This window comes from Arachis stenosperma, chromosome 3, assembly GCF_014773155.1.
Source record: "Arachis stenosperma cultivar V10309 chromosome 3, arast.V10309.gnm1.PFL2, whole genome shotgun sequence".
In the NCBI taxonomy this organism is placed as follows: domain Eukaryota; kingdom Viridiplantae; phylum Streptophyta; class Magnoliopsida; order Fabales; family Fabaceae; genus Arachis; species Arachis stenosperma.
Genome location: NC_080379.1, coordinates 55,316,473 through 55,338,243, shown reverse-complemented (window position 1 = coordinate 55,338,243; position 21,771 = coordinate 55,316,473). Strand labels below are relative to the sequence as shown.

The 21,771-nt window shown below is 33.9% G+C and overlaps 2 protein-coding genes across 2 annotated transcripts; both read right to left on the bottom strand.

Moving 5' to 3' along the window:
* Window positions 1-13,315: 13,315 nt before the first annotated feature.
* Window positions 13,316-14,281, bottom strand: LOC130966140 (uncharacterized). The gene has a single exon (XM_057890909.1). It carries the CDS (start codon window positions 14,279-14,281, stop codon window positions 13,316-13,318), a length of 966 nt encoding a protein of 321 aa, XP_057746892.1.
* A 694-nt stretch (window positions 14,282-14,975) lies between these two features.
* On the bottom strand, window positions 14,976-19,606 carry LOC130966139 (protein trichome birefringence-like 16). Its single transcript, XM_057890908.1, has 4 exons — window positions 19,540-19,606; window positions 17,985-18,180; window positions 16,300-16,643; window positions 14,976-15,463 (listed from the first exon to the last, which is right to left on the bottom strand). The coding sequence occupies exons 1-4, from the start codon at window positions 19,604-19,606 to the stop codon at window positions 14,976-14,978; spliced, it is 1,095 nt and encodes a 364-aa protein (XP_057746891.1).
* Window positions 19,607-21,771: the final 2,165 nt, after the last annotated feature.

The following is a 21,771-nucleotide window of genomic DNA, read 5'->3' as shown; positions in this document are numbered from 1 at the left end:
GAAAGAATTTGTCCAAGAATGCAGTGACAAGCTTATCCCATGAGTCCAGGCTATCTTTAGGTTGTGAATCCAACCATACTCTAGCTCTGTCTCTTACAGCAAAAGGGAAAAGCAAGAGTCTGTAGACTTCAGGATTAACTCCATTTGTCTTTACAGTGTCACAGATCTGCAAGAACTCAGTTAAAAACTGGTAAGGATCTTCAGATGGAAGTCCATAAAACTTGCAGTTTTGTTGCATTAAAGCAACTAGTTGAGGCTTAAGCTCAAAGTTATTGGCTCCAATGGCAGGAATGGAGATGCTTCTTCCATCAAATTTGGATGTTGGCTTAGTGAAGTCACCAAGCATTCTCCTTGCATTATTATTATTATTTTCTTCTGCCATCTCTTTCTCTTGTTCGAAAATTTCTGAAAGGTTGTTTCTGGATTGTTGTAATTTAGCTTCTCTTAATTTCCTCTTCAGAGTCCTTTCAGGTTCTGGATCAACTTCAACAAGAGTGCCTTTATCCCTGTTCCTGCTCATATGAAGGAGAAGAAAACAAGAATAGAAAGAGGAATCTTCTATGTCACAGTATAGAGATTCCTTTATGTTAGTAGAAGAAGAAAGGGGTAGAAGAAGAGGGATGGAATCGGATTTTGGATGAAGAGAGGTGAAGAGAAGTGTTAGTAATTAAATAATTAAATAGGATAAGAAAAGAGAAAAGAAAATTCGAAAATAATTTTTGAAAAGGGGTTAGTGATTTTCGAAAATTAGAGATAAAATGTAATTAAAATTAAAACATGAAACAATTAATTAATTAAAAAGAATTTTTGAAAAAGAGAGAGATATTTTCGAAAATAGGAAAGAGAAAAGTAGTTAGGTGGTTTTGAAAAAGATAAGAAACAAACAAAAAGTTAGTTAGTTAATTGAAAAAGATTTGAAATCAAATTTGAAAAAGATAAGAAGATAGTAAGTTAGATAAGATATTTTGAAATCAAATTTTGAAAAATATAAAATTTTTGAAAAAGATAAATTAAAAGATAAAAAGATTTAATTCAAAAATAATTTGAAATTATTTATTTCACTAACAAGAAACTACAAGATAAGATTCTAGAACTTAAAGATTGAACCTTTCTTAACAAGAAAGTAACAAACTTCAAATTTTTGAACCAATCACATTAATTATTAGTGAATTTTCGAAAATTACATATAAAGATAAGAAAAAGATTTTGAAAATATTTTGAAAAATATTTTTGAAATTTTCGAAAATAAATAAAAAATTTTGAGAAAGATATGATTTTGAAAAAGATTTTGAAAAGATAAGATTTTTAAAATTGAAATTTTGACTTGACTTGTAAGAAACAACTAATTTTGAAAATTTTTGACCAAGTCAACCCAAAATTTCGAAATTTTGGAGGGAAATAAGGAAAAGATATTTTTGATTTTTAAATTTTTAAGGAAAAACACAAAAATGACCCAAAACATGAAAATTTTGGATCAAGACACAAGATGCATGCAAGAATGCTATGAATGTCAAGATGAACACCAAGAACACTTTGAAGATCATGATGAACATCAAGAACATATTTTTGAAAAATTTTTGATGCAAAGAAAACATGCAAGACACCAAACTTAGAAATTTTTAATGCATGGAAAATATGAATGCAAAAATGCATAAGAAAAACAACAAAAGACACAAAACAAGAAATCATCAAGATCAAACAAGAAGACTTATCAAGAACAACTTGAAGATCATGAAGAACACTATGAATGCATGAGATTTTCGAAAAAATGCAAGAAAAATTTTAAAAGCATGCAATTGACATCAAACTTAAAAATTGACTCAAGATTCAAACAAGAAACACAAAATATTTTTGATTTTTATGATTTTCTAATTTTTTTGTATTTTTATTAATTATTTTCGAAAATAAAGTTTTGAAAAACGAAAAATAAATAAAAATTTTTGAAAAAAAGATTTTGAAAAGAAAATTACCTAATCTGAGCAACAAGATGAACCGTCAGTTGTCCATACTCGAACAATCCCCGGCAACGGCGCCAAAAACTTGGTGTACGAAATTGTGATTCAACATCCTTAAGTTTGTATGGAATCTATCTTTTGAGCTTTAGTATGAATATACCCTTAGGACACTGTTTATTTTGAGATGAAGGCTTCTAAGGGGCAGCACCTGTGTGAGGTTTTCTTTATTGGAATTCACAACTCCGTTCAACTAACCAGCAAGTGTACTGGGTCGTCCAAGTAATAACCTTACGTGAGTAAGGGTCGAATCCACAGAGATTGTTGGTATGAAGCAAGCTATGGTCACCTTGCAAATCTCAGTTAGGCGGATTGAACATTTGTAATAGTGATAATTGGATTGTTCTAATAAAAAGGAATAATAAAAGGGATAGAGATACTTATGCAGATTCATTGGTAGGAATTTCAGATAAGCGGAATGGAGATGCTGTAGAGCTCTCGGACGCCTGCTATCCCATTGCTTCTACTCAATCCTTCTTACTCCTCTCCATGGCAAGCTTTGTATAGGGGTTCACTATCAGCTGTGGCTACTTTCATTCCTCTCGGGGAAATAACCTGTACGGCTGTCACTCGCACAGCTAACCAGTCTGGAGGCATCACCCATGGTTGATAGCTACATCCCATCCTCGCAGTGAAAGCTAATGCACGCACTCTGTCACAGTACGGCCAATCACCGGTTGGTTCCCGCTCCTACTGGAATAGAATCCCTCTTTTGCGTTTGTCACTAACGCCCAGCAGGTTAAAGTTTGAAGCACGTCACAGTCATTCATGAACGGAATCCTACTCGGAATACCACAGACAAGGTGAGACTTTCCGGATTTCCAGGATCCTACTCGGAACACCACAGACAAGGTTGGACTTTCCGGATCCAGATAAATGCCGCCATCTATCTAGCTTATACCACGAAGATTCTGTTGGGGAATCTAAGAGATACACATTCAAGCCTTGTTGCATGTAGAACGGAAGTGGTTGTCAATCACGCGCGTTCATCAGTGAGAATAGTGATGAGGGTTATCTAACTCATCATCATTCATCATGTTCTTGAGTACGAATGAATATCTTGGAATAAGAATAAGATAGAGAATTGAATAAAAGAAAATAGAACTTCATTAATCTTTGAGGTACAGCAGAGCTCCACACCCTTAATCTATGGTGTGCAGAAACTCCACCGTTGAAAATACATAAGTAAAAGAAGGTTCAGGCATGGCCGAATGGCCAGCCCCCTAAACATGATCACAGGATAGAAAATACAATCCAGGATGTCTAATACAATAGTAAAAGGTCCTATATATACTAGACTAGCTACTAGGGTTTACATGAGTAAGTAATTGATGCATAAATCCACTTCCGGGGCCCACTTGGTGTGTGTTTGGGCTGAGCTTGATCAATCCACGTGTAGAGGCATTTCTTGGCGTCAAACTTCAGGTTATGACGTGTTTTGGGCGTTTGACTCCGGATCATGACGTTTTTCTGGCGTTTTACTCCAGACAGCAGCATGAACTTGGCGTTTAACGCCAAGTTACGTCATCAATCTTCGAATAAAGTATGGACTATTATATATTGCTGGAAAGCCCTGGATGTCTACTTTCCAACGCCGTTGAGAGCGTGCCAATTGGAGGTCTGTAGCTCCAGAAAATCCATTTCGAGTGCAGGGAGGTCAGATTCCAACAGCATCAGCAGTCCTTTTGTCAGCCTTTTTCAGAGTTTTGCTCAAATCCCTCAATTTCAGTCAGAATTTACCTGAAATCACAGAAAAACACACAAACTCATAGTAAAGTCCAGAAATGTGAATTTAACATAAAAACTAAGGAAAACATCCCTAAAAGTAGCTCAAACTTACTAAAAACTATATAAAAACAATGCCAAAAAGCGTATAAATTATCCGCTCATCATATATATTAAGGGAAAGTCATGTGACAATTAGAAAGGAGGAGAAATACAAATCTTCAAAGGGAGTACTCTATACTCTAATTCTTTGATTTCTTTCTATTTCAATTTTAATAATGTTTGTCATCAATGGAGAGATTCATGAGTTTGGAAAACTCTAAATATTTATGATGACTAAACATTATTAATATAATTAATTACAAAATTAATTTTGGATTAAATGTTGATTAAAATAATTTTGCAATGCAGGTTTATATTGGGCCAAAAACTAAATGAAATGTTGCAAGCCCAAATGTGAATTTTTTATTCAGCATTGATTCAAAAATTATTCAATAAAGTTAAGCTGAATATTATTGAAGTCATTGGGCTAGATTGAATTATTACTATTAGCCTGAATTGCAATCTTTGCTAAAAAGACCAATACATGGTCCGAATCCAATAAGCAAAGAAAAGCCAAGTTCCATTGCTTCCAATGGATCTCTTTATTCATCATGTGATGGAATTCAAAATTTTATTAAGATGAATTAATTCAGTCCTTGGAACAATGAGAGAGAAATTATGATTGATTTGATGGCTCCTTTAATGATGCACGCCACCGAGAAACAAAGAGAAGTGGACATTTAGTTTGCTTTATTAAAATCTATTAGTTAATGTTTAAATTTCTCTTTCTTCTCTCTCAACTTTTTTCATCTCTTTTGGTCCTTACACAGCCAGCCATGGAAGCTACATTGAGCTACCAAAAAGAAGGAAAGGCACGCAATAAGACCATCAAAACGATGGCAAGAAAAAGCAAACAAAAAGTATGCTGTGGCGAAGATTCTCATTTACTTGTGGTAAGATTTGGTGATGAGATCTTGGCTCTTCCATACCAAAAATGGATGAAGAAGATCTCGGCCAGCAAGGAGAAGATCTTTGAGGGATGGCTTGACTCTAATCTTGCTCAACCACCACAAGAGGTAGCTACAGTGGCTACGTAATGGAAGAGGCAGAGATAGGAGCAGATGAAGCTATCATCATCATGAAGCATCAAGGGCTTGGAGTTCATCTTGGAGAGTAAGAAAAGATGAAGGGCTCGGATTGATGAAGATTGGTGACCAAAGAAGGACTAGAGGTAATTGCATGTTGGGTTTTTCATGGGTTATCTCTTCTCTCTCTCTCTCTCTCTCTCTCTCTCTCTCTCTCTATGGCCGAACCGGTTCTGTTTTGAAGAAGAAGAAGATTAAATTGGTTTGTTTGGTTTCAACCGTGAAGGCTTCTCCCTATAAGTAAGGGTGAACAGTCAGGGTTTGATTCAAGGAGAAAGGGTGAGAGTGCAAGGCACAGAGTTCTCATAGCTACCTAAGCTAACATATGTTCTTCTCCTTCAATGTATTCTGTTTTGTATTTTTTTTGTTTAATTTTGTCATGTCTTGAGTCTCATGGAAAAAGGTAAATAGTGAGGTTTGTATGAAAAAGCCATAGAGCGAAAAAAGGCAGAGAGTGCAAAATTAAAAGAAAAAGCCATAGATGTCCTTAGAGGTTCTTTGTACATCTGTTGTGTTTCATGATTATGTAGAAATTTCCTTGCAAGTTGGGTTAGCACTTAGCAGTTGAAAGCTTGGCAGTGACCAAGTCAAGTTCAGTTTTGGGTTTTGAATTCTGGACTTATCCCAGATAGGAAGGGTAATTCCTAGGGAGAATTGGTGTATGTAATCAAAGTTGATTTAGTAAAATTCCATCATTATTGTGATGGAGACTGGATGTAGGCTGCACTGCACTTAGCAGCTGAACCAAGATATATCTGGGTGTTATTTTTCCTTCTCTTCTACTCTATTTTCTGTTTTTGCTGAACAGGAGATAAAACTGAAAAATATCTCGTGCCAAGTGACGAAACAAAAAGAAAAGTCTTATGGCTAGGGACGAGACAAAAATCTCCAGAAGTTGTTTCAAATACAAGCAAGTGTTCTGAAGTTAAAAGGGGCTAAGATTCAACCCCCCCTTTTCTTAGCCACTGAAACCATTAGTATGTATGTATGTATAAAAAAATCAAGAAGGGGACAATAGTTTCTCCAAGGAAAAAGAAATTACAAATAAGGAATGCATATGTGATGTGAATGAAAGACCGTACATGAATGTGTGTAAAATGAGATTATAGAAGGTTAGGATTGTATATTTTTGTTATTGGATTGATAAAGGTTGAGTTGGATACTTAAACTAATCAAGTATTCAATTTAGTCCACTTAGCCATATCTATCCCACCTTAACCTTAGCCCCATTACAACGCTATGAAGTCCTCATGATAATTGCATTCATACATCATATATTTGTTGATTTTTAGATGAAAAGCAAATCCTTGAAAGCATGATCAGAGGAGACTTGAGTGATTAAACTCTAAACATCGAGCGTTGAGAGTATATACACACCTAGTGAGGGTTCGATCACTCGATTCTATGTCTCAACCCCTCTTGTCATGCATTCTTATAAGTTGCTTCATTTTGATTAGTTAAATCAATTCTTTAGATTTTGATTGCACTGAATTATTTCTTTTCTTAGTCCTATATGTCTATACTCTTGCTTGGAAATTTGTTTGTTTGTTTTCACAAAACCCATAGGACACTATAGCAATGATAGATATATATAGTATATAGTATACGTGCATGCATATAAATAGTTGCATTTAATAAGTTGTTACCCCTTGATCATTCTCCTTTGTTTGGTTTAGCATGAGGACATATTATTGTTTAAGTGTGAGAGAATTGATGAGTACATATTTGACGATATATTTGGCTTGATTTAAATAGATTTCATCACATAAACTCACATTTATTCACTTAAATAGCATACTTTTGTGTTTCATCCCTAAATTGATCCTAAATGTGAAAACATGCATTTTTGTGCTTAAATTAGTGATTTTAATCCCACTTTTATGCCATTCGATGCCAGGACATGTTTGTTGAGTGATTTTAGGTCCTAGAGGCATGATAAACCACTATTTTATGGTTTATAATGTGTTTAATTGTGTGGTTTTATCATGATCTTTACCCACTTATTCATATAATTAGCATGCATTTATATTTCCTTCCTAAAATTATTACATGATTGAAAACTTACTTCCTAGAGACTTTTAATTAGGTATTTTAATTCTCCTTTATCCCATTCGATGCCGTGATCTGTGTGTTAAGTGTTTCAGGCTTTATAGGGCATGAATGAATTGGAGATTGGAGAGGAAGTTTGCAAAAATGAAAGGAATACAAGAAATTAAGGAGATGACCAGTGAGAAGTGACGCGGCCGCATGGCTCACGCGACCGCGCGAAAGAGAGGAAATCGCAGTGACGCGGCCGCATGGCTCACGCAACCGCTCGGATTGGAAAAGCATAAGCAACGCGGAGGCATGGACGACGCGCCCGCGTGGGAAAGTAAAACGCCGAATGACGTGTCTGCATGAATGACGCGACCGCATGGCGTGCGCGATCTGCAGAATTTCAGAAGTCGCTGGCAGAGTTTCTGGGCCGGATTTCAACCCAGTTTTCGGCCCAGAAACATAGACTAGAGCCAGGGAACATGCAGAAACAGAGACAACAATTCATTCTGCTTAATTTTTAGTTTTTAGATCTGGATTTACTCCTCCCCTAGGTTTTTTCACTCACTTGAGCATTCATAATTAGGATTGGAAGATTTTGGCTTTAGCTTTTGAGAAGAGTCTACCTCCGGTACTAGTCATCTTATTTTGTTATTTACTTTTTATATTTATTCTTCCATATTCTTAATCTATCTAGAGTTGACATTGGATTATTTCTACAAGTTATTAATATAAACTATTTTTATTTTTAATTAATCCTTTTATTATTATTTATCATGTCTTCTTTTATTTTCACCATTAATTCTGTGAAATTTATAATTATGATGAGTGAGTAGTTCCATGACTTGATTGGGGGATGATTGAAAGGAACCCTTGAGTTGAATTATTCAAGAGAGAAATTATAATTGGATTTATTGTTGAATCACCCTCTAATCATTAACTCTAGTCCTTCCCAAGGGAAAGGATTAGGACTTATGACTAGAAACAGATTTCCAACTTGCTTGACTTTCCTTTACCTAGTAAGGGTTAACTAAGCAGAGCGACTTCCAATTATTAATTAATCTTGAGAGTATTTCAACAAGAATAGGGCTTCCAACTAATCTACCCCCAGTCAAGGCTTTTATTTAAAATTAGTTAAATTCTCTAGATTAATTCCCTGCTTATCAACTAAACCATTTTTGAAAACGCCCGATTGATAAAATAGCACATCTCCTTGCAACTCGTTGGGAGACGACCTGGGATTCATACTCCTAGTATTTTAATTTTCAATATTGTGACAACCCCTTTTAAATTGATAAGCGGATTTTCGGCTGGTTAAGGACTGTACTTGCAACGTGTCCATATTAATAAATTCTTAACTCGCCAATTTCCGCCACGTCAATTTTTGGCGCTGTTGCCGGGGAGTTGCAACAGTGTGCTAGTTTATTGATTGGTATTTATTTTATTGCAATTTTTTTCTTTTTATTTTGTCACTATGAGCTGTACGTTTCTTTCGTTAAATGACGCGTTCAAACCCTGAGATTGAGAGAACTATTTCACATATAAGGCAAGCTCGGTGTCGGCGAGTCCTCTTTGAGGACGAACCTGAACCGTCATCTAAGGAAGAAACAAGCTCCCTTTCTACTGATCCAGTTGATTTACGTGCAGGTCGCCTAGGAGAGTCACTATCCAAGAGGAAGGAGCCCCTAATTTTACGCTCCAACCATTCCAGGCACACCACCCAGCAGTAGCTGTAGATTTCGAAATAAATTCTTCACTACTCAACTTGATGCCCAAGTTTTATGGCTTACCTGCTCAAGAGCCTATCAAACACCTGAGGGATTTTCAGTCTGCTTGTTCTACTGTCAAGCGTAATGGCACTGATGAAATCTCCATTCTTTTAAAAGCCTTCCCATTCTCTCTTGAGGGAACCTAGCCTCCGTTCATAAATCCAGCGGGCGACAGTTGACGGAGGAAACTTGGCGGCAACGGCAGCAAGGAGATGAATGGCGGTGGCGATAGAATCGTGATTCTAGGTTTTCAGACTCTCCCTTGTTCTCTCTCTCTCTCGAATAACTCTTTCCATTTTTTTATTTTTGGTATGGACTTGGTAAATATTTGTTTGGGTTGGATTTTTTATAATTAATTGGGTTGAAAAGTGAAAACAAACGGTGGGAGTTTTTGTTAACTCTTTAAAATTGTTACAAATAAAATATATTGTGGAGGTTTTAATAACTCTCACTAAAAAACTTCCACAAACAAATAAAAATTTTGTAGTGTGAACTCTTCTCGTCATTAATCTTGAATAACTAGTCTTTATTGCATCCTCGTCTACATATCTTTTCTGTTTTTTTTTTATAAAAAAGGGGGCTCTAGGGCCAAAACAAAAAGAAAACTAAGCTTTTAAAATTCTAGCAAACATGGCTTTCTTTTATCGCCATCCAGCAAAGGGGCAAGAAAAGAGGGTGGAGTGATGAAATGATGAGCACCCACCGGGAGGTTGTGGGTATGCTTCGCCAGGGCATCTGCGCTAAAGTTGGTCTCTCTGAAAACGTGGTTGATACTGAAATCTCCGGGGTTGGCTTGGAGGTCTTTAATGGCCCGAATAAGGGAAGTGCAACTATGGAGGGATTTGAGCTATTCTGCAGCAGCTTCACTGCACAGGTAGAATCTGTCTCCATCGTTACTTTCTTTAATCCCATTTCAATGACAATCTTAAAACCTAAATATATAGCCCATAATTCTGCAGCTGTAATAGTGATTTTTCCAATGTTCATCATGAATCCTGCCACAACCATGTCGTTAGAATCTCTAATTAGCCCGCCACATGCACCTGAATCCCATGCTTGAAGAACTGAGCCGTTGACGTTGACCTTGTACCATCCTTCATTTGGCGGTTTCCATCCAACCAGAACATAAGCGAGAAGCTTGGAGGATGTCACTGCTTTTCTCAGTAAGAGCAAGAATATCATGGTAATTTTTAGATATTCCCTTAATTTCCTGAGCAACTTGCTGGTATGGAGTGTTCTCTTGTCTAAAAATCAAGTTGTTCCTCCTTTCCCAAATTATGTTGCAGGTGGTAAGAAAAAAAGTAGGCCATGAAGTCCCACTATTAGATGGAGAGACTTTGTTTAGATTTTCATATAGCCAGTCTTGGAGAGTTTAGCTAAAGAAAAGGTCCTGATAGTCTCTATTCAAGCTGCTGATCCAAATGCTTTGGGCAAAAGGACAATCCCTAAGCACATGGAGCAAACTTTCTTCGTGATCAATGCATCTCGGACAGTTTCCATTGTCTGTAAGTCCTCTATTTCTCCTCTTAACATTAGTTAGCAGGGCATTATGACATAATAACCAAGAGAATGTTCTCAGCCTTTGAGGAACTCTAGTTTTCCAGCAAGTTTTATAAATCCGACTAGGTTCATCATCTTTCACATATATAGCATTGTAGGCTGATTTGGTAGAAAATTTACCTTGCGGGTCTGGTAGCCAACAAATAGAGTCTGGGCCAAGAGAGGGGTGAGGCGCTTTCATAGTACGAATCAGGTCGGTAACCTCTTCTGGGACAGATCGGGAGATCTACGCCCAGTCCCAGCGTATCATCTTTTATGTGCTCATCAATTTGAATAAGGGGTAGTTCACTAAGATTAGCAATTCCCAGAATCCAATGATCTGTCCAAAACTTAATGCTTTTTCCATCTCCTATGCGCAATATTAGATTGCTTTGAAATTGGTTCCAAACTTTCACTATTCCTATCCAAGCATTAGAGCAATTGGTCCTGTTCATTACCTTAGGAATGAGGCTGTCTCCACACCCATATTTAGACTTCATCACCTTCACCCATAAAGCTTGGCCATCATGAATTAAACCCCAAGCCAGCTTCATAAGAAAAAGATTATTCGATTCTTGAGCTTTACGTAAACCCAAACCTCTTAGCTCTTTCGGCTTGCAAACAGTGTCCCAGTTGATTAAGTGAATTTTTCTCTCCTCCTCATTCGACCCTCATAGAAAATCTCTACAAATTTTATCAATTTGATTGCAGAATTCTTTAGGTATCTTCATGGTTTGCATAGTGTAACTTGGAATTGTAGAAAGCACTAATTGAACAAGCGTGCATCTGCCCGCCAAAGAGAGAGTACGCAGATTCCAACTCGAAAGCTTAGCTTGCATCTTGTCTAGAATAGGTTGAAAATGGATCTTTCCACACTTTTCATGGATGAGAGGGACGCCGAGGTACTTTCCAAGGTTGCTTGTTAGAGAGATGCCAAGTTCTCTGCTGAATTCCTCTCTAATAATGTGGTTAACAATTTTAGAAAAAAATACGCACGACTTGTTTAAATTGACTTTCTGACCGGATGCTTCACAAAACATATTGAGAGCTTCTTTAATAACTTTTACTTGATCTTTACTTGCTTGTGCAAACAAGACAAGGTCATCTGCAAAGCATAAATGAGACAAGTGAGGTCCATTCCTAGATAGCTTAATCGGTTTCCATTTTTTGTTATCAATAAGAGATGTTATCAAATGTGAAAGCTTTTCAATGCACAAAACAAAGAGATAAGGGGATAAGGGATCTCCTTGTCTTATGCCTCTTGTCGGATTGAAATCCTCCGAGGGAGAACCATTCCAAAGAATGTTCATAAAGGGAGAAGAGATGCAATAATGAATAACATTGATTAAGTTCTCCGGGATGCCTATGTCACATAGGGTCTCCATAATGAACCTCCAATTTAGGAAATCGTAGGCCTTTTCTAGATCGATATTAATAGCCATGAGACCTTTGCCACTTCTTCTAATCCTCATAGTGTGAATCACTTCTTGAGCTACTAAAATGTTGTCAGCACTAACCCTGCCTGGTGCAAAACTTGCTTGAGTGTTAGAGACAATATAGTTTAGACTAGGTTTCAACCTCTCAGTAATAACCTTTGTAACAATCTTATAACAGACATTACAAAGACTGATGGGCCTGAAGTGAGCATAATTCTCTGGTGAAGGAACTTTAGGGATGATAGAAATAAGGGTCTGGTTCACTTTGGCAATCTCTTTTGGGTTTCAAAAAATCATTTGCACCCAGTTAATAACGGAATCAGCCATAATATCCCATGAGTGTTGGAAGAATTTTGCTGAGAGACCATCTCTTCCTGGCGCCTTCCAACTACCCATGCTAAAAACTGCATGTTTAATCTCTTCACGACTAATATTACTATTGAGGAGGCCTAGGTCTGCCTTAGATAACCTAGGAAATCTACCATCAACAGGAAACTTTGTAAGCACTGAATTATAATTATAAGGGGCATAAAGAGATTTAAAAAAGGATACTCCTAGGTCCTTTAGTTCCTCCACATTATCTGTCCATTCACCTTCGCTATTCTTTAGAGCCTTGACCATGTTTCTCCTTCTTCTGCCATTTGCTTTTTGGTGAAAATACTTTGAATTTTTATCTCCAAAGTTGATAACCTTACATCTGGACATCTACTGCCAGTAACTCTCCTCTTGGACAATAATCGATTCGTACTCCCTCCATAAGTTTTTTTGGAGTTTTTCCAGAAAAGGATTACTGGTGAAAGATAAACTTTGGTTGATATCGTCAAGTCTGAACATGATTTTTTGCTTCTTCTTGAAGATATGCCCGAAGACCTCCTTATTCCACACCTTAGCTTGTTCAGTAAAGGTATTGATGTTAAGGATGAGGTCACCATGCTTACACCAGTTGTTCTTCACTAACTTGTTGTAGTCTTCATGAAGAATCCAAGGTGCAAGAGAAGCTTGAAAGGTATGTCTCGTCTTTCTTCCCTTAAGATATTGAAGTCCAATAAGATTGGTAGATGATCTGACTTCATTTTAGGGAGATGCTTCACTCCAACTGTTGGGAATACATCACTAAAATCCAAGTTGCAAAGAAAACGATCAAGTCTGCATTTTATCCGCTTGTTAAGGTAAGAGAATTGTCTCCAATATTTTTGATGTTGCTCCTCTTATTCTTTTTTATCTACTTGTGGTGGTTGATTGCTATCCTGATTAGTTGGAGTGCATTGAAAGATTTCCTGAGAATGAACTGGTTTCTTGACATGTTTAGGGGCTACTAGGGTCTTCTTACTGATGGTAGTATGCTTCTCCTTTATGATGGGAATAGAATTCTTTTGTTTTTGCTGGTATTTTTTTGTGAGATTTTTCTTTTTGGTTTTTTGCTGAGTTCCTATTTTCTCATGGGTCCGCGCTAATTGGTTGTCATTCTTCTCATTTAATTCTACCACTTGATGGGCGTTTGGCTGGCTTTCTTCAGCATTTAAATTTGTTTCCTGATTTTCTTCAGCAAGAATCTGAAATCTTGATTGGTAGATTCTTTCTTTCTTTTCCTTTCCTGAATTTTCAGTTTTGGGCTACGTCTTTCTTTGATTTTTCTTCACAATCATCCATTGGCCATACAGATTATTTCCTTGATTTACGCTGATTTCCTCCAGATTAGTAGTGTGATTTAGCAAATCCTTCTCATTTAGTTGCGCTTCCTGAGACGTGAGCGTGATAGTTTTCTGATTAATCGCAATAGGAATATCTTTCCTTTTTGGATCCTGTTGCAAATCTCGTACTCCCTGATTTGATTCCTGACCGTTGCTGCTGGGTTCTTCATGACTAGTTTTACTGCCCTCAGCCGCTTTAGGTCTGCCGATACTGGTGGTTCCGGCTACCTTGTCATGGCAGTTTTCCATTCTATGGTCATATCGACCACAGCTAAAGCAAATTTGATGTAGACCTTCATATACAATGTTAAAGTCTTTGCCAAGGGCTGTAAAGGTTGGAATAATTTTTTTCCTTAAATCGATTTCAACACATATTCTTGCGAACCTTCCTCTAGAGTGGATAGATGTTAAATCATCCACCTTGAGCATAGTGCCTAGAGCCTTCCCCACTTTCCAAAGAAAATACTTATTATATAATTCAGCTGGGAGGTTAGGGATTCGAATCCATACCGCGACCTTCTGGACATCCATCTCTTGAGAAATGAATAGAGGTCTCCATCTCTGAACAAGGAGATAATGGTCAGCTATCATCCAAGGACCTTCAAAAAGTGCATGGGAATAGTCATCTTGATCTGTGAATCTGACCAAGAAAAATTTTCCTTCGAGATCCATGACCCTTATGGATCCTTTTTTGACCCATCGTCTCTGCACCCATCTGTCAAGTGCTTGAAGATTGAGAACATTATCAAGAGGCTTCACAATTAAAGAGAGTTTACAGGGCTTGCACCAGTCTTCGTACTCCTCTAGAGAAACCTCAATCGTAGACTTAGGATTGAAGGGAGCTGGGTCTTCCATGAGTAGATCTGATCCAAGGTCCTCCGAAACCATCTCCACAATTTTTTGTGGATTCAATTTGTCAAAGCTGTTTTCAACTACCGTGTCTCGGTAGGATCTTCTAGGTGTTTTGTGTCCTCTGAATTACAATTGTTTGCTGTCTGGTTCATGATATTACCTGCTTCCTTTGGTTTTTCATTTTCTTGTTCTTCCACAACATCTTCCATTCCTTGTGTTTCTTTGTTTCCTTCATTCATTTTAACTTTTTTCGTGCTTCTTGACACTAAATCCTCCTCTTCCGACGAACGTTTCTCGATTTCAAAAGAGATAGAATCAGAGCTCATTTTGGGATCGTCCTAATCAAAGTTCATTCACTGATAAAAGCGTATATCTCTATATATGACAAAGTGCAAATTAAGGCACAAATGGTTACATATCTTTTCTGTGGATACAAGAATAACATACATTGAAAAAGAAAAAATTATATATTTACCAAGATTACACAAATAAACCTCAACATATTTGGATGACCTCCAAAAAATTCTAGAGAAAACTAAATGCCGCATATAACAAGTTGCTCAGTATTAGGTTGACAATTTCGATGAAAAAAAAACTATCCTGAGAACCCCATTACTACATAATCTAACAAACTGATGGATGAGGCATTGAAAGTGTGCACAACCTTTCCTTAGCCAATTGGTAGAAATAGAAATAACATTTTCAATTTCAACTTTGGATGCAAATTAAACTAGATTTGTGCAAAGAGTAATTCATTCCATGTATCAGGAACACCAGGTAAACACCAGTGTAAACAATCTTGAACAGCAGCAGGATTAGGTGTCATTCTAAAACGTGATAAATGAGCCTCGTCTCTAAGTTGAGAAAGAGCTGTTATATCCAAGAGCTTAACTGCAGTCCCTTTCACAGCACTTGCAACACTTAAATCGCTAGACTCTTCTTCTAATATCTCCTTTCCCACTGACATTGGTGTAGTATTATTGCAACTGCCTCCTGTGTCCCAATCACCACCAACAAAATGCCTTGGAGAGATGCTTCTAAAGAACACCTTTAAATTTGGATATTTCGGAATCTGTGAATTTACCCAACTAACCACGCTATGAACAGTAAAATTCTTAGCGCGCCAAATCATTGCTAACTCCTTCTCCGTGCTTCGCACACCATTAATATGAATTACCCAACGATTAGCTTTCAGCTTTCCTCGATTCCAATGGTGACCTATTTTAAAATCGATCTAACGTATTAGAAACAAAAAATAAATAAATAATACTAAAATTTAATGAAAATACAGAAAATCAATTTGTTTACTTTTTTGTTAAAAAAAAAACTGATTGGTTCGATTATATTTTTAAATTAAACTGAATATATATTACATCTTAATACTTTATATTTATGATTTATATTATATAAAAGCTAAATAACTTTTTATTTGTTTAATTTGTCAATTTTAATCATTAATAATGCTGCATATATACCAAAAATTAATTATCGAGTATAGAAACACGTATTTGGCATTTTAAAAAAATTATTATGCTGCTATAAACAAATATAATTATTCTTCTATTGTATATTTGCATGTTTAATTATTTCACTATATAGCATTATAGCAAGTTTGATTATTTAATTAAAAAAAATTGTATAAATCAATATCTATAAATACATACGAACATATAATTGGTGATTTTTAGTGTAAATAAAATAGTTTTGAAAAACAAGATACCAATATATCAATAAAGTTTAATTTAATTTAATTTTTATATTTTATATTTTATAGAAGTTATATATAAAAGATGAGGAGTGCTACGGGACAAACATATTTTGTAATTTGTAGTTATCAATTAACTATCATAAGTGTTGGTCAAATTTTAATAAAGGTGTTGGTCCTTTAGGCTTTCTCATAAATAATAGAAAACAATTTAACCAATCTACACTCAGGTTAGTATTTTGAATAAAATAAAATGAAAGCAAACTATATATATCCAAGTTAAATTCATAATTTATAAGCTGATGAGTGAAAGCTTTTTTCCTCAAAAAGAAAATCAAAGCGAAGTCACCTGTGTTGAGAACTAGCACATGTATCTTGTGAAGATATTTCTGCAAGAATGCTGGAGGCTGGTCAAGGTGCATTGCAACATCTGATTCCGGATCAGTAGGATCAATAGGTTGAGTATCACAGAGAGTTGAAGACCAATAGTATAGAATGGTAGTATTAGTGGTTATGAAACGGTATGCATAACCATGGGGGTGAGTACCACCCTCAGGTTTAACCAATCCATATTCTATTCCAACATCTTCCACATTTTGCATTTCCTCACCACCGGTGATCATGCACATTAAGGACTGAAACTGTTGACGGCCTAATGAGTCTCCAACAAATGCCAAAGTTTTGTGTTGCATCCTGAAATCTCACATTTATATATTAAAAAAATTGCATTTAGTGAAAGAGGCTTTGCTACTAACTACACCAATATTGACTCGTGTGCTAACAAAACGCATTTCGTACATGGCCTGCAAACCACCAAATGGTAGTCGTGTACTAAAAATGAGTTCCAATATTTTATAGGTCAATTTCTTTTGTTCCACCATTCATTGCGAAAAAATATATATATACAAGAAAAGTACAGATAGACATTGAAAATATTAAACAATATGACTAATAGATATATCAGATATTTATTTTACTAGATGTAGGATAGTTATTTTAATATTAAAATTTAGATGATTAATTTAAAAATGTAATATATTTTTATTTGATTAGTAGTTGTTCATATTGTTCAAGCTAAGATGGTCATTGTTTACCTAACACTCTGCATATATATATATATATATATATATATATATATATATATATATATCCTCTGCTACCACTAAATGCCTATAGCCGCCTCAATTTGTTGATGTTGGCCACGAAATTGTAGTTGAAAAAAAAGATTCTTTGAGACTTCTAAAGTGATAAAATAAAATATTTATTATAATTGAATTTATAATTTTTATTATATATAAATTCTGCTATTTTAATTTAAAGATGATTAAACTCTCACTTTATCATTTTAGAAGAGTTTGATTCATAATTGTTATTAGCCACACAAACCATAATTCATGAAAATCCTACACTAATTGTTAACAAAGTCTATTTTGCATGTGGTGCACACTAATTTGGGCCACTCAAATATATCTTTGAAATATGTTTTTTACTTATTTTCTATGTTAAAGTGTTTTTTTTTTTTTAGTTAAAGAGTCCAAAACTCAATAAAAAAATTTGTTTCAAATTCTGATTAAAATGTATTTTGTTGGATGTTCAATTTTAAAATATACTTCTTTAGACCATATTAATTTTCCATATTCATGTAATTTTAATCCCCTAATTCAATGCGATTGATATAATAGCATAATTGCCACAGAAATAAAGTACCATATAAAAATTTCGAAACCTATATATTTGGCACGCACACAAATTTATGTATGTTAATTTTTAAGGTGTGTTTATTTTAGTGTTTTAATTTCTTTTTGGCAAGAAACGTTATTGTTTTTAATAAAAAAATTACTTCTCGCACAATTCTTTCTTCTTCCTCTTTTTATAGGTAAAATTAAATTATATAAAAAATGTTTTTACATCGATTCTTTTAAAAGTTGAAACAAACGCAAAAAGTTTTAATGAATAGCAATCCATGATATAAAATATGGGCAACCTATACATGTTCTGATATTGCTATACATATAGAGTGAAAGAGTGAAATACCTTGTAAGAAATTTTGATCCTTGAAATTCCTCTAATTCACAATCTTTTGGTTGCCATCGAAGGTTTTCATATGCAAAATCAGTGCGTTGCGTTAAGCGACAAGCCCATGATCCTGACAACCATCGTTTACAACCAAATCCTGAATACAAAGGTCTATGGTTGTCGATCACCCATTTTCCTTTTGCGTAGTTACAATCTAATGAAATTGAAAATTTTGATTAAAAAAAAAAGAAGAATAGTTTGTTACTATATGGTACTAGTTACATAGATGGATAAAGTTTATGGGTCCAATAAAATAGGAATATATGATAACATATGGCAACTATATATTATGCAGAACAATTTAGCATTAAAAAGTAAAATCAAAGTTAACATGCCTGCGCACAGGGCAACTGTCGTCAAATTGTGTCACAATAAGCATACCACAGTTATTTATATATTATATATATAGGATATTGGATGCAATTAAATATTAATTAATCATAAAATTTGATTATGAAGTTCGATAAAATAGGGTCTTCAAATATAAACCCCCATCCCCCCTCCCGAAATAAATTGAACTGAGATTAAATATTTATCTTCATGGACTAATTATAGTAGAATTTGATACTAAATATAATAAGAGTAATAATGTAAATCAATCTACCAAAATCGTCTTAAAATTTTAAAATGCTGACAAAAATATTTTTTACTTTTGATAATGATAAAAATTAAATATCTTTAAAATATTTTAAAATTTAAAAAAAATCTGTTAAATATATATTTTCAAAAGATGATCTAGAAATTAGATTTTAATGTTATTTTTTGTAAATATGATTAAAAAATGAGATATTTTTATTTTTAAATTTTGATAATTATACATTAAATAGATTTTTTTGTTGTGATTTTAATGACCAAAGTATTAAAAAATGAAAAACAATCTAGAAATCAAATTTATTCTGATATATTATGTGCTTTCTAAATAGTTATCTAAATATTTTAAAAAAAAAATTTAGATCAAATGCATAAACATTTGTCAAAAATAAATGTGTTTGGCACTTATAAAATTTTAAACGTTAACAAATCTACACATAAAAAAAATTAAAGTTGTAACCATAAAAGATGGTTCCATATATATACGATAAAATTATCCAAACACTGAAAAAATTACTAAAAAACTCCAAATTACCCTTAGGTTTAATTACTCCGTTGGTCCTTATAGTTTCGCGAAATTTTCAATTAGATTCTTATACTTTTTTTTCTTTTAATTGGGTTCCTGCACTAATTTTTTTTCAATTAGGTCCTTCTTGGTAATAGTTGACTTAATTTTATAGGAACCCAACTAAAAAAAATAGTGCAAGAACCCAAATAAAAGAAAAAAAAGTGTAGGCACCCAATTAAAAAAAAAAATTGGTGCAAGAACTCAATTGAAAGAAAAAAAGTACATGGACCTAATTAAAAATTTCGCAAAACTATAGGACCAACAGAGTAATTAAACCTTATCCTTATTCTAACCCTAATCTCAACCCCCTTCCCGAAATCTCAATCCTCTCTTTATTCTTTTCGTAAATTTTACCTCCTCCTTTACCAACACCACCACTACCAACACCACCGCCGCCACTAACTATCGGAACCACAAGCATTTAGATTTTCTTTTTCAAAAAAAAAGATGAAGAAATTAAAAGATGGCGGTGATGATCGAGCATGCCGACGGGGAAGTAGTATTTGTTTCACTTAACTTCTTCATCTTGTTCTACAATCATCTTTCTCAAAATGTAAGCAGAGATGGTTAAGATTTTGCAGAACTAGTCATGTTAAAATCCAAATCCACCACCACATGAGAAACCACAATCGCCATGCTCCACCGTCAAACCGATAGGTTCGTCGTCAACGTACTTCGTGATATGCATCATTTATTCGCTATATATTGGAGTAAACTAATTGATTTTTTCTACTTCCAATTGCTAAAAATCACCTACGCCACAATTTCATTCCACCCATTCTCAGTGAATCATCAATAATCAATTATAACTAACAATATCAAACGCCATGGCAAAGGACTATGCATCAAACGACAGCACACCATTGCTGCAAATCCAATATGCAGAATCGGAACCAAAAAGAATAGGGACAATGGATAATTTGGACAAAAGTGTTGAGATTAGGGTTAGGACAAGAATACTTTGAAGTTTCTAGGTGATTTTTCAGTATTTGAATAATTTTGTTGTATGAAATTTATTTTTTATGGATACAACTTTAATTTCTTTTTTTTATGAGTAAATTTGTCAGTGAAAACTTTTATAGGTAAAAATGATAATTTTCTCTAAAAATAATATAGTACTATTTTGGTTATTTTTATTGTATTTTATAATATTTTAAAAATATTTTTGTCATTATCAAAAGTGAGGCTATTTTTATCCGCATTTCCAAAATTTAGATGCAATTTTAATAGTTAATTCAAAAAATATTTTGTCTAATTTTGTAGTTTTCAATAAATTTTAATGACTTAGACATTTTATTAATTAATTAAGTTAAGAAAATCAATCTTTGTATCAAATTTTATTAAAAGTTAAACAAATTAATTTTTATTTTTATTTAATAAAAATATAAAAAACCTCTAGAAAAAATTTCGCATGATATGTAAGATTATAGAATGAAATAGGAATTTATAAACTGATTTAATAGTTAAAATTTGTTAAAAATTAATTTGTTAAAAAAATTTTTTTGAAAATTAAATCGGAATATTACTCTATAATATATCTTATATACTGGTAAGTTCTAACATACAAACGACAATGGCTTTCTCTAAGTTGGGGTTTGACTAATGCGTAAAATTTATATACTATAATACATGCACTTGTAATATATTAGATAATTTTTAATGGAAAAATAACTTTTTACTCTTAATATCTGGGATTAATTTTAATTTTAATTTTGTCTCTAAAATTATTTTATTTCAATTTTAATTTTATATTTTTTAAATATGTCAACTTTATTTTTTGGTCAAATTTTTTTGAATCAACATAGAGTTAGTTTCTTTTGGCAATTTTATAATTGTTTTTGTCTTTTTTTTTTTTTCAAAATTTTTAAAATTTTTCATGCTATCATCGTCACTACCACCATAAACGCTGCAGCCATCACATTCTCACAAGACACAATACCAAAAAAACCGCCACCACCACATACAACACACCAATATATACCACCACACCACAAACCCCCACACACACTCTGTAGCTGTAGCTACTATAAATACAAACACATATATTGCCCTATTATTACTATCGTTATTGTCGTTATTGACAACAACAAAAAGACAACATTAATACTATAAAATCATATCCCCTCATATCTAAAAATGAATACGTGGAACATAAAGTTTGTAGAATATACATGGTTCAGCTACATTGGATCAAATACTTTTTGATATTATAGTAAATTTGAATAGACCTATTTTAATTTTTAAAAATTAGTTTAAAAAACAAGAGTTTCTTAACTGTTTTCTTAACATGAGGAACAAAATATTAACCAAAGTATATAAATTATATTGCAAAGATCAGTGCAAGCAAGTAAAAGGTAACGCTTTTTTATTATTTAGCAACGTTTTTTAAAAAGAGTTGCTAAAACAAATATTACTAAAATGCGAAAAAAAATATAACTTTAATTTTAACAACACTTACATAATTTATAAATCATCATTAAACATAAACATATTAAAATTCATGCACATATATCAACATATTAACTTCTAAAATTATGTTACCTTCATTCATTAAAGATCCTTTGTGTGGAGAATCCCTTATAGAAT

Coding starts and splice junctions, on each gene's coding strand:
- LOC130966139 (XM_057890908.1), bottom strand. CDS start 19,606: ATGCTTGTGGTTCCGATAGTTAGTGGCGGCGGTGGTGTTGGTAGTGGT. Junction 18,181..19,539: donor TGGTGTTGGTAAAGGAGGAG/GTAAAATTTACG, acceptor CAATTTCATTAG/ATTGTAACTACGCAAAAGGA. Junction 16,644..17,984: donor GGATCAAAATTTCTTACAAG/GTATTTCACTCT, acceptor GTGAGATTTCAG/GATGCAACACAAAACTTTGG.
- LOC130966140 (XM_057890909.1), bottom strand. CDS start 14,281: ATGGTTTCGGAGGACCTTGGATCAGATCTACTCATGGAAGACCCAGCT.